The 12463-nt window shown below is 42.2% G+C and overlaps 2 protein-coding genes across 3 annotated transcripts; one reads left to right on the top strand and one right to left on the bottom strand.

The window, feature by feature from the left end:
- The first annotated feature begins 1131 nt into the window (after positions 1-1131).
- On the top strand, positions 1132-5770 carry LOC137941865 (probable pectinesterase 53). The gene is made up of 5 exons (XM_068787472.1): positions 1132-1597; positions 1830-2019; positions 2529-2735; positions 3208-3443; positions 5500-5770. Exons 1-5 carry the CDS (start codon positions 1236-1238, stop codon positions 5645-5647), a joined length of 1143 nt encoding a protein of 380 aa, XP_068643573.1. The 5' UTR covers positions 1132-1235; the 3' UTR covers positions 5648-5770.
- A 1971-nt stretch (positions 5771-7741) lies between these two features.
- LOC137941278 (protein IQ-domain 26-like) lies at positions 7742-10604 on the bottom strand. Of its 2 annotated transcripts, none has more exons than XM_068786611.1 (4): positions 10383-10604; positions 9542-10012; positions 8775-8981; positions 7742-8643 (listed from the first exon to the last, which is right to left on the bottom strand). In XM_068786611.1, the coding sequence occupies exons 2-4, from the start codon at positions 9950-9952 to the stop codon at positions 7954-7956; spliced, it is 1308 nt and encodes a 435-aa protein (XP_068642712.1). In that variant the 5' UTR covers positions 9953-10012; positions 10383-10604; the 3' UTR covers positions 7742-7953. The 2 variants fall into 2 exon arrangements, with proteins under 2 accessions (XP_068642712.1, XP_068642713.1); XM_068786612.1 differs by lacking the exon at positions 10383-10604 and adding an exon at positions 10207-10321.
- Between the last annotated feature and the right edge of the window lie 1859 nt (positions 10605-12463).

The following is a 12463-nucleotide window of genomic DNA, read 5'->3' as shown; positions in this document are numbered from 1 at the left end:
GTACAAAACAATGAAAATTCCCCGACGTTCAGCTGCATTGAAAGATATAGCGAGCACATTTATACCCAATGAAAGACTTTCTTGCATTTCTTGCAAACGGGCCAGTGAACCTTCCTGCAGTTCTGAATCAATTGGCTTTTTTATTCTTTAAATCCACGCAGTCTCAACTAACCTTTTGTTACTCAGCAGGCGTGCTGCTGTGCTTTCTCTATCCGTCTCCGAACAGAAAAAAAAAAAAAACTGCTTCAGAGATAGATCGGGTAAGACGATCGCCATCAACCTTCGTGTCAATTCCATTAAAGGAATCTTCCAGGGGCTTTTAGATCTCTCTGAATGTCGCCAAATTTTGTTAAAGGAAGACAGAATTGAAAATGCAAAAGAATACCAGACTGATTTTTTCAGGTACATTTGTGATGATGAGATTGTTCTGGAGTTGACGTCGGCCGCCTCTCACAGCACTCTGCTTGTGATCCCCAACCAAACTGGTTTGCCATCAAATTCTGCGAGTACTGAGGCGTCGTAGTGGAGGGTGGAGGGGGTGCGAACGGAAGACCCACTCCTCTCCTCGCTCATCGCTCAGCTGAAGTAATGAGGAAAAGTCGATTCATGCAGGCGCACACGGTTTGTAATAAACCTCTGATATCAATGCCCGCATGACTGGAAGCTCACCTTTTCTGGATGAAAAGACTCAGAAGCAACCTGAGTACGCAGCAGTCCCCGTGATCTTCCGTTGTCTTAGTACGGCGACAGGGGAGCCGCGAGAGGGTGGTTGGTCCAGCCACAGTCCATAAGTTCGTGAGGGTGGGTGGGTCCCAGCCACGACGACGCCCCTAGACGTGGGGCGGCAGTGTTGGCTCCTCTAGAATATATTCTTGCCCAGATACAGATACAGATACAGGAAGAGAGAGAGACCCGATCACGGGCAACCAAAAGCCACCGAACAAGAACAAAAACCCTCATCCGTGCGTATTAACATATTCCCAAAGCAGCATTTAATAAATCAAAACCAAACAAAAGGTGGCTCTCTGTGGTGGACAATCCATTACCCTCCGCAGTGGGCTGACCCGTGAACTCTTTCACTTACTTTCCCCCTCCCCCCTCTCTTTCATACATTCTCTGTCCGTCCAAAAAGGAGGAAGCTGCCTGCTGGAACATATAAAAGTTTCTCTCCGTATGGTGAACAACTCTGCTTCTGTTGCGCCGCTTCCCTTTGCTCGATCACCATCTCTATTTCCATGTCTAGGTCTGTACAGTGTCTTTGCGTTATATTTCTCCTCATCCTGGTTGACTCTCCTCCACATGTTCTTTCCCACAGCAAAGGACTCAGACCCGGCAGGTTGCCGACGAAGCCACTGCCGGCTAACGCCACTCGTACCCAATTGGTAGAGCAGCAGTTCATGCGGTGGGTTCGCTTCGTCGGAAGGCTCAGGCATTCCCTCTTCCACACTGCGAAGAATAAGATTTTCCCTTCGTACACTCTGGTAGTCAACAAAAAACGGTCAAAAGGAGACTTTACTTCTATCCAGGCTGCCATTGATTCGCTTCCTTTCATTAACATTGTGAGAGTAGTGATTAAAGTTCACGCTGGAGTTTACACGTGAGTTCCAATTCTTTTTCCTGTCTTTGATTCTCCATTTGCTGCTTTTGTTCATCTGTTGACATATGTGATGCAAATTGGTGTAATTCCTGAAGTAAAAGGTTTCTTCGATTTTATCTAGTTAATTATACGGAAGTATCTCCTCCAGAGTCGTGTGAAACCGTCCTTCATCTTTTTGTGATGGACGTGCTATCTACTGGACTTCATTTTTAACAGGCTGAAAACTGATCAGGGAAAAAGTGAATATTTCTCCATTGAAAGCTTTCATAACAATAGAAGGAGCAGGGGCAGATGTTACCGTAGTTCAATGGGGAGACACAGCTCAGACACTCGGACCAAAAGGACAGCCTATTGGGACCTTCAACTCTGCCACATTTGCCGTGAATTCTCCTTACTTCATTGCCAAGAACATAACCTTCAAGGTAAAGTAGGCGGAAAAAAAAAAGTAAGAAAGAGAAGATTCCAACTTAGAATTTCCTTTTACTCATTTACTACTTTCGCCTTACTGAAATGAGAAGCAAATACCTGTTCTCCGTACTATTTCCCCAAAATCTAGTGTCCCTATTCTTCTAAAACTTGCTCTGTTCTGCAACCACCAGGCTTTTTACAATCATGTCAACATATGCGAGGATTCTTCTCCCATTTATTGTCGAGTTCTAACTATCGAATCCACAAGCTGGTCGCTCCCGGCTAACATGGTTTTATGACTCGGGATCGGAGCATCCTTTTTAGTAATTAAATTCAAATCACCAGAGCATCCTTCACATGCAATATATAAACATTTCCGATGGTTCTCCTGCTTTTTGCTTGCCCAGGATATTTACTTTAGTTGTTGTTTGAAGGATAATGTATTTTTCTCTTGTCTTTTCCCCGTTTAGTGGGTTTTGGCCATATGACTGATTCTAACAATCTCCTGCACTTCTCCTTACAGAACACTACCCCTATCCCTCCACCAGGAGCTGCAGGAAAGCAAGCAGTTGCGTTAAGAATATCAGCAGATACTGCTGCCTTCTTAGGTTGTAAGTTCTTAGGAGCTCAAGATACACTGTATGATCATCTCGGCAGGCATTATTACAAAGACTGTTATATAGAGGGCTCTGTAGATTTCATCTTCGGAAATGGGCTCTCCCTTTTTGAGGTAGATTCTCATCCCGATCATAGTTGACATAATTGGAAGAAAACAGACTTTAAGTCTTCCTTGTATTTTAAGTTTCGGTATCTCAATCTACAGAGTGTGGCAGATAAAATTGAATGCAATTTGCCAGTAACAGGCCATGAATAGTTTTACAGATGCTGTGGGCAGTCCATGATAAGAAAAACTGATGCTGGTTGTTTATGGAAAGAAGGGCTACCCATTAGAGTTTTGACAGAGGATTATGTAACTATTAATTCAGAGAATTAAATACTGGATATTTCGATCTGCAAAGAAAAGAAAAGCAAAAAAATGGGGTGCAAGACGATCTAGTATCATTGCCATAAAATTCTGGGTTTCGATAAAACTCACTATAGAGAATCAATTGCAAGACTCATAAGCAACATCATTACTTAAATTAGCTGTGTGAATCATCATCAACCCAACGTTGGTTTACGAAATCTGTCTTTCTCTGCAGGGTTGTCATGTACATGCCATAGCTCAGAACTATGGTGCTCTCACTGCTCAGAACAGGATGAGCCTTCTAGAAGACACTGGTTTCTCATTTGTGCACTGCAAGGTGACCGGATCAGGCGTGCTCTATCTGGGTAGAGCCTGGGGCGCCTTCTCAAGAGTCATCTTTGCCTACACATACATGGATAACATCATCATCCCCACAGGCTGGTACAACTGGGGCGACCCTAACAGAGAATTGTAAGCTTTCTCACCTTCCTTTTCTTATACTCCCAACCACGCTTACAAAAGTAGGAACTCCATTACATGTGACGGGACCAAGAAAACTCGCAGGAAATGTCTGTTGTTGACAAAGTAGAAAACAAGAGAGAGTGAACGAGTCCCACTAACAGTGTAAAGTGGACTGCAAAGCACTTCACTCTTGTGTCACTAGACCTCACTTTGTGCAGAAGGAAGCATTGCCCTTGCTAGCCTTAGGAACACAAATTTTTAGATGGCCAGATACAGATAGTTTGGCAATTTTGCTCTTTTTGCGGCGAATCTATCTCACTGGTGCATGCATCAGGACTATGATTCTTGGCATTTCGCTCCAATGGCCAGATACAGATAGTTTGGCAATTTTGCTCTTTTTGCGGCAAATCTATCTCACTGGTGCATGCATCAGGACTCAGATTCTTGGCATTTCGCTCCAGTCTTAGAAAGAGGCTTTGGTTCTGAATTCTGATTAGCTTTCATGAAAGTCCCTGCACATTATTGACAAGAAATTGGCAAGTAGGATTTGTTGAAATCATACTCTAGGGATGAAATGAGTTTAACCATTACGACCTTGTTTAGACAAGAAATTGGCGCTTCACCCAAACAGTACTAGTGGTTTATTCGTATTTTTGGCCTGAAAACAGTTCACACTACCATATCCGACTGTCCCTAATCGAAGACACGTCGGACCCATGAGTATCCCGTCTTATTAAATAGTTGGGAGAATGAAGTTAAAAAAAGACCATTATCAAGGAATAATCCCACATAGATTAGTGAAAACAAAAATCTTGACTTTATTAGTTGGGAAAGAGGTTTCCTAAGTTGGCTAATCAATTTAAGGTAAACTTAGGAAGGGCCTTGGACCCAACTTCACATAGTATATTTGAGATTCCACCCAGATTATCCACTTGTAAAACCACAAAGATCTTGAGTTTATTAGTTGGTAAAGAGGTTTCCTAAGTTGGTTAATCATTTTTTTTTGGTAACCAAATAAAAGGATTGGAACATTTTTAATCCGTAATAAAGACTACGACAAAAATAATTCTCACAATAAGCAACACATAGGTTTGTGCTTGAAGTGACAGGAAGCTACAGAGTTTTTTTTGTTTTTTTTTTTCAATAACAAGAAGATATAGATACATCCCAAAGTTTGTTCAATTAAGCACCAAAAACCTATTGAAACTCACAAATTATTTGGGGGATAACCAGAAGGGTTTTTCATATATAAATACCTTAAGTTAGTTAATCATTTCAATTGTTGCATTCAAATCACGATCTCTAGCAAAGTAGACATCAAGAAGAGATTGATCAGAAACTCCAGGAAAAGTAGCTACAAGAAAGGCCTAATCATATTCAAATTCGTCAACAACATTTGGCCTTTCAGTTTCATCATCTTGGTTCTTCAGAGTTGAATCTTCTAAACTTAGTTTGTTAAACTGAGAAGCATCCACATGACTCATTGCACTCCTGGATGTTCTATTACATATTTTACAATCTGAAATAGTTCATAGTTACTCATGCATGGTTTAATCTTTGAGACAAACATAGTTAATTGTTCCTTTAGTCATACTATGAAGCTCAATTATTTTAGAGTTTTTTTGCAATGGTGAATAAGGAAGTTGAAAATATCTGCTCCCTCAGTGTCTGCTCTTGCTACAACTAAAAAAGTTCAATCTCATGCATCGGGCTAATGATTTGAAGAAATATTTTCTTTGTTTGTTATATGTTAGTTTAATTATTAGTAAATTACAATTGATTTTGGCCAAAATTAGTTGGGAAAGAGTCTTCCTAAATTGACTTTGGACTCAACTTAAAATAGAGCTAGGAGGTTACAATCCCTTTGGGGCCTCGACTTAGACGTTGCACCAGCTCTCTTTGGTGAGCTAAGTGTTCAGCTATTTGCTTAGCAATCAAGAAACAATAGTCTGTGAATCATTCTTTTTGTTTATTTCCTTCTTTCGTTTTTGGTAATTCAGCGATCATCACTTGCTCTTGAATTCTTTGTGCCTTACTGAGGATGGACTTGTGCCGAAACTTGCAGGACGGTTTTCTATGGTCAGTACAAATGCACAGGACCGGGAGCTAACTATGCGGGGAGAGTTTCCTGGTCCAGAGAACTGACGGATGAAGAGGCTAAACCTTTCGTTTCATTAAGTTTTATTGATGGCACCGAATGGATCAAATTATAGTCTCTCTCTCTCCACTTCATTTGTTTATCCTATTTACTGCTGTACAGAAAAATAAAATTACGAGTATGGCCGCTGGCCAGCAACCAGTCAACAAAAATTCTGAGTGATAAAATTCCTGAGAAACCATGAAGAAATTGGTACTGCAATTTCAAATCTCCCTTTGACCCTTTGAGCCTTGTATACCGACGTATCTCCATTTCTTTCTTAGCTCTTAGTTTGTTGCGGTTACAATGGCGATGATTGTGAAGCACCAGGATTATTCTACAGATCACTGCATCAATCGGAGCGATCACTTTTGGGTCTTCCTAGGCAGACACACAAACTATTCTACTCGTTGCTATCACTCCCTTGCTTTTGTCCCACGCGTCGCAAATCCAGCTTCGTAGTTGCGCCCTCCACTCCCTTCCTCCCTGCTATATCCCCATCATCAACCAATGGCTCTGCTGTTTGCTCGGAAACCGCCCCTTCATGGGCGCCATTATTGATGCGTCTCTCCTTATTTTCTGCGCTTAAACCTAATGCGAACTTTCTCCGAAAGCATCTCTTCTGATTACACGATGGGTCAGTGGGTGCTGGAATCACGTCACGCACAGATTCTTTGCGCTCAGCAGTCCCTTCTCTTAAACACGTATTTGGAATTCGGATCCGTTTTAGTTAATTGTGGATTAGAGAGATGATTTCTAGACGGTTTCTGGTGAATCTGGATCTCAATTTAGGCCGAAGGAGGAGGCAAAAGTTTCAAGTAGATGAGTTTTCGACGACAACACCCTTTTCAAAATTCAAAGTAAAAGTAGTTAAATAAGCCTCGGTTTCCATTAAACAAGCCTTAATAACGACGGAACCCGAGTTCTCAAGTTAAATAATCCGACAGCAGAAGGGGTTATTTTTTAAACAAAAACAAGAATCTAGAGTCTCCTCTCCTCCCCTCCTCCAGTCTACTTTTGAAGGAGAAATGACGACTAAAAGTTGGAGCGAACGCAGACGGAACATGAAACGCCAACTATCTCGTGGTTCGAGCTTCGAAAGGTACGACGAAGTGTGAAAAGGATTGAGAATGGCTCGAGCGTTTCATACATCAAATCACTGCAAAGCTTCCGCCTACTTTTTCACAGGAGGCTTCCGCATAATTTAATTTCATTAGAGTGCGATAACTCGAGACGTCTTAACACCAGTTATCAACCACGATGAGTCTAATCTTGATTCTTGATTCGCGATGCTTGACCAGAGAAACCCGAAACATTACAACTTTCAACTGGCTTCTCGAATTTTCAATTTTAGATCGGGAAAAACTGAACCATCTTCTAGTCATTAGCGCCGCTAATAATTATGGGGACTCGCCATTAATGGCCGTGAGACAGAACGACACTTGGGTCTTTCAAATGCCAGTTTTCCAGAATAGTTGCAGACCACCAGATAGAGTAGCAGTCAAAGTCTCAAAGAATGCGCACTAGTAACGAAATTGCCCTTGAATGAAATTTTATGTTACCAAGATGAGGATGTAACTCACTGGGTAAAACCCGATTTAAAACCTTAACTGAGTAGTGTAATAATCTAGTCTAACAAAAACGCTGCCCGCTAAGATGGATCAAAATCAAACCCTCTTAGGATTTTTCCTCTGTAACTGCCCAGATATACAAGAGATTTTTTTAACTGCAAATCTCATCGATCCTGGATTTCGTCCGACGATTCTAACAAAGTGATGTCAAAGGTGCTGAAAGATCCATTCCGGTGATGGGGCTTGCGAGACCCATCGGCCCTGACAATTTATGGGTGTCCGTCGACAATAAAGGAAAAAGTATGAAAATCGGATCGATGAATCACTTTCATCGTCAAAAGCGGAAAAGATGAAACGACTCCACTTGCATTCGACTCAGGAAAGAGGTAAGCGTGAGCAGAAATAGAGTAGTAGTCCAGGCCTTTTTCTAATTTTACCACGTCTCGTAGTAGAAACAACTCAACCAGGTAGGACCAAGTGTCCTTCAAGAACTATTTACATGGGGAAGAACAACGGAGAGAAACAAGAACAAGAGAAAAGCACCTTTTGTGGACACTGAAAATGATTAAAAAAAATCCCATTTGTTGCCTCAAAGGAGATACAGCAAAACACAAAAGCTTATCCATTTCATTCAAACATGATCAGAACCATAAACATCATTTCTCATCCAATACAATCGAATTCAAATTCCAAATCTATATTTGAGAAGTAGCTATAACCGCATGGCTTTCCTCCATTAGTTACATCAGGATTGCAGAAGATGTGGCAGAAGAACAGAAGAAGTTATTTGCACCATCTTCCGTCGTGCTTTCTACCATCTCCTCTGTATGTGATCTCCCTGTGCTTCTCTAACAAACTCAGTTGACTTATCAAGTCTACTGAGTACAGCATTCTTGAAGTTGAACACTTCTTGAACCTGAGAACACGAGCGCTGCATCCGCACCCCACTCAAACTAGCCCTCGACTCTACCATTTCATTCAATGAGAGCCTCTTCTTGGGGCCTGACTCTGGCCGTTGTTTTGGCGCACTTTGAGACCTTACCTTTGCTCTAAAAGACTGGGTATTTGCCATGTAATTAGGGAAGTTCGAGTATCTACGGAAGAAGCTTTCTGCACAAACACTCTTGGCTGGAGTGACCGGCATGCACGAGAGAGACCTGTCAGAGTTGAGGAAGCGAGGGGTACTTTGAGCAGTGGAGAACCTACATTCATCTCCAGTGAGACCCCAATCGAAGTCTTGATAGTTGCGGCAGTCAGGAATGGAGAGACGGCCCGGGATATGGCAAGGTAGTGGAGAGGAGAGTGTTTGGGACGGCGGGTCTTCCCCACAATCGGACATAGAAGCATTCGTTCTTCGAGATCTTGATTTGGGCCTACAGGTGTCAATTTCGACAATTTTTGGGCTCTCGTCAAAACCGTTAATGGCAGTCTCCAGGGAAGCAGACAGCCTCCTGCTATGGATGGAAGCAGTGTGTTCACTTCTCGAATCATCAAATCTTTCCTGCAGAAGAACAACGAAAGAAAAATTAAAACACGGAGAACAAAAGGTGTCACCGTCATATTCATCTAAGAATATATTGGGTACTAGCTTAGCTAACCAAAAAAATGGTTTAGGATTGAAGATGAACATACAATTGATTTCCTTGGACGGAATTCTGGGTGAACCGAACGATCTCTGTTCACAAGCATACGAGCTTTTTGGGCTCGAACCGATGTTTGGGCTCGAATTAGAGCTTGCATACTGTGAAGCGTAGCAGCAGCTTGCTTTCTCACCAGATAGCCTCTGACATGTGCTTGCAACTTTACCAGTCCTTTGAGTGCCCGAAGAGCCTTCTTCGCCTGTCCAAAACTGATAGTCAGATTCACGGCCAAGTTCAGTAGATAAGGGGGTATTATCCCGGAAGATGAAAACAGAGGAAAATAACTAATTGAATAACTGGAATTACCGGAACATAATCTTGTTTCTGCTAGCAAGCGGCAAATAAAGAACAAAAATGAAAAAACGGAGAAGGGGAGATGAAACCAGGATCAAATAGACAAAGATGACTTGATTGAGGGAGTCATAGAGAGGCAAACTTCCATGGACCATGGTGGAGAAAACAAGAACGGGAGGCGTTTCAAACAAATTAAACATCGCATGTTCAAGCCCAGCTAACAAATAACAAAAAGAGCTCATGTGTAAAAGCTACAAGTGCCAGAAATAGGAGATGGAAAGCGGGAGAAAAAGAAGACAATTACAAAAAGTACGAAACGTAAACCATTTCGGAGTCATTGAGAACACCTCTATCAAGGAGCAAAAACAAACCACCAAACTCAGTTCTAGAAACCCCCCCCCCCAAAAGGACCCGCAACGAAGCTAACATTAAAAGCAAGGAGATGTGAAAATCAAATTTCCATACCAAATACCCACGGAAAACTGTCTGAATCTTCACTGCAGCCCACCTCTCCCTCCCACCCCCAAACATAGTTCCTCTTCCATGGCTAGTGAGCCTTACGACCGCAACAGCCGCTTGTGCAGCTGCCACGGCCGCATCGGCAGCCGCCGCAGTTGCGGCTGCTACTGCAATAGCGTGTTTATTCTGCTCCTTCTCACTTTCACTGTAATATGACCTGAGCCAGGCCGCATCTACTGCAGGAACACTGCCGTTAAAGCTCGCCGTGTATTGGCCGTCGTCCCGATTCGACTTCCCAAAACTCCACCTCTTTTTCTCCTTCCGGTCGCTAACATTCAAAGTCGAATTCTCTTTTTGCTCCTTCTCTTTCTTTCCACCTCCCAGCAGGCTTCTGAGCCACCTCGTCGCCCGGCCCATCGCCCGGTCGCCGGAATCTTCTAATTCCGAAAACGAGGAACCAGAAGAAAAGCTCCCACACTGTGAAGAAAGAAAGAGATAAATAAACAGGAAGCAAGGGAAGTATAACGAGAAAAGGATTGTGCAACAGGGCGGTTTCGTTACAGGTTGCAAGAAGCGAGGTGATATGGGTGCTGAAACAAATAAATATAATAACCAGAGAATATTTTTGAAAAAAACTAAAAATTGAATGAAGATAAGGGATCTTCAAAAACCTATCGGCGCCTCGTGAAGAACTGCATTATAAGACAAAAAAGATGTGGCAGAAAGGTTCAGAACCTAAAGGGATGCCCATAAAGACAACTTAAATTATAAAAAGTTACAGAGGTGAGGCCGGATGAAAGGATATATAATAAACCGTAAAAGAGAGAAGGAGGAGGAAAAAATATACCCAGTTTCTCAAATTCAAAAGCTACTGGGATCTTCTTTCCTCCAATGGCTAACTCATGAAAAACTTTCGAAAAACCTCTGGACTATTTAAATTCTCCTTTGAGTTCTCTCTCCACCTCTGGCACCCTCCACCTTTCTGGAGCGACGTGTCCTTTAAAAAGAAAGATACCTCAGTTTTTCTCAGCAGCTGACAATCTCGTGAATCTCTCAGTTTTTTATACGTTTTTTCTTCCTTTTCCCAAATTTTCTAAGCTCCACGGCAAATGCTCATCCTTTTCATCCCGTAATTACGCTTGTAGCCCTCTTCGGTCATAGGTTCTCCTGCAACGGAGTTTGTTGAAGGCCTTAATGAACGAAATCTTGCACGCTAGAAGGAAAATCAGAAATGGATATGGGGTCGGTCTCACTCTGCACCATCCTCTGCTGGAAGATCCTTCAGCAACATAAAAAGAGCAAACCGGGAAAGAATGGTGATCGAGGATTTAAATATGAAAAGTCATTAGAAATGTCAAAAAATGGTAAGCTAGTAGTACCTGAAGCCTCCCGATTTCTCCCCTCATCTTGCCAGATCACACTGTCATGAAAAGCCTCGATTTATTATACTGTATTTAATGGCCGACTCCGAAAAAACGAATGAATGTTCAACAATATTTCTCATTTAAAAAGAAGAAGACAAACGGAAACGGCTGTTCACCTCCATGGCTCAACCTCGGGGAAGCTTAATGTTTTAGACCCAGCACCCAAGAGCAAAACCCACCAAAATTTTTCCTTTTTCGTAACTAGTACAGGGCTTGGTTTCGATTGTCGTAAGACACTTTGAGAGACTTTCCCCGGTATCTACCGTCCCTACCGCAAATAAAATCTGGGAAGGGAAGGTCTGATAATCAGCGAACAAAGTCATGCAGCCAGATTAGCCAGATTTTCTTCTCGAGCCGGACCTAATTTCTCGTCTGTAACTAAAGCAACGAGAATAGGAAAAGCAGTTTCCATTTACTTTCTCAGGAAAGGCACGTTACCATCCTAAGACGGAATATAAGATGTATGGATATTAATTTTCTTTCCATTTTAGCCCTTGAGAAACTGAGGACGAAAAAAAACCGAAACCCACCCAAATATAATTACATTATCTAAATTGCATCTTTAATTTAAAAATATGTCTGAAACTGCAAACACGTGTGGGATCCACACCTGGCCGACAAAGCAAAAAACAGTAGCCACGTGTTTCGCCAGACGCACCAGATTTGTGCAATCCTGGGTTCCAGTATGTGTCTTCTGGCTCCCTGAAGGACGGATACCAGACTGCCAGGGTGGCATTTCTTGTCATTTAGAGTCAGTCAAGTTTCTAATTTTCCAGCCAAAGAAACACATTTTTGTCCGAGGATAATAGAATTTCGATTATACGCTGTAATGAAAAGGAAAGGAAAGCTTTTTCTGTCCAAGTCACATCACGATTGAACTTTGAAGAAAATCGTTTCTATTATACATTTCAAAAAAGTGTTCCGAAAATGACAGTCTGAGGACTTTGTCACTTTGATGATGAGCCGTGAAGAGGGTAGCTATTATCCGTCACGAGATTATAGCGGTTTGAATTTGTAGATAACAGATGCGAGATTCGCGGACCTGTACTTTCACAAGCGAGAATCCATGGACCAGATCGAAAATCACTCCTCCGGACTTTTACTCTTTCTTCCCAAATCCCCCGGTAATTAAGAAAAATAACAGAAAACTAAAGCCTTAGATTCTTCAACGTTTTATTTCACTTCCCCCTGAAGAGAAGCCGTTTTGTAAGGGTCAGTTATTTCGCAACGGGGCACGTGTTGGGCGACTCTGACCGTCCGATGCTGCTTGATCTGCCCCTTTCGATTTGAATTTGAATTTTTGTTACGTCGTCTTCTGACTATTCCATTCAAGTCAACACTCAATTTGAGTCAGAAGGAATAGGATTGATCCATATTAATGTATCCGGATCCCTCGGTGAGGATCCTCCAACAGCAGATCTCTTGATCATGAGCGTACATGTGTCCTGTTCGACGTGTAAAATATTGTCGGTGAACGGTGGAGTGTCTGTTCTTGCTCAGACTT

Source organism: Aristolochia californica, unplaced genomic scaffold, assembly GCF_029961685.1.
Source record: "Aristolochia californica isolate CCGP_79_NKW_82.1479 unplaced genomic scaffold, dmAriCali1.0.hap1 SCAF_9, whole genome shotgun sequence".
Classification (NCBI taxonomy): domain Eukaryota; kingdom Viridiplantae; phylum Streptophyta; class Magnoliopsida; order Piperales; family Aristolochiaceae; genus Aristolochia; species Aristolochia californica.
Note: the sequence above shows the minus strand (reverse complement) of the source record. Positions and strands in the feature narration are given on the sequence as shown.

What these genes read in the sequence shown, in the direction of transcription:
- LOC137941278 (XM_068786611.1), bottom strand. Translation starts at nt 9,952, where the DNA reads ATGGGCCGGGCGACGAGGTGGCTCAGAAGCCTGCTGGGAGGTGGAAAG. An exon ending in CAGTTTTCCGTGGGTATTTG is followed by an intron (nt 8,982 to 9,541) that starts GTATGGAAATTT and finishes AGTTTTGGACAG; the next exon opens with GCGAAGAAGGCTCTTCGGGC. An exon ending in TCCGTCCAAGGAAATCAATT is followed by an intron (nt 8,644 to 8,774) that starts GTATGTTCATCT and finishes GTTCTTCTGCAG; the next exon opens with GAAAGATTTGATGATTCGAG.
- LOC137941865 (XM_068787472.1), top strand. Translation starts at nt 1,236, where the DNA reads ATGTCTAGGTCTGTACAGTGTCTTTGCGTTATATTTCTCCTCATCCTG. An exon ending in GTTCACGCTGGAGTTTACAC is followed by an intron (nt 1,598 to 1,829) that starts GTGAGTTCCAAT and finishes AAAACTGATCAG; the next exon opens with GGAAAAAGTGAATATTTCTC. An exon ending in CCAAGAACATAACCTTCAAG is followed by an intron (nt 2,020 to 2,528) that starts GTAAAGTAGGCG and finishes TTCTCCTTACAG; the next exon opens with AACACTACCCCTATCCCTCC.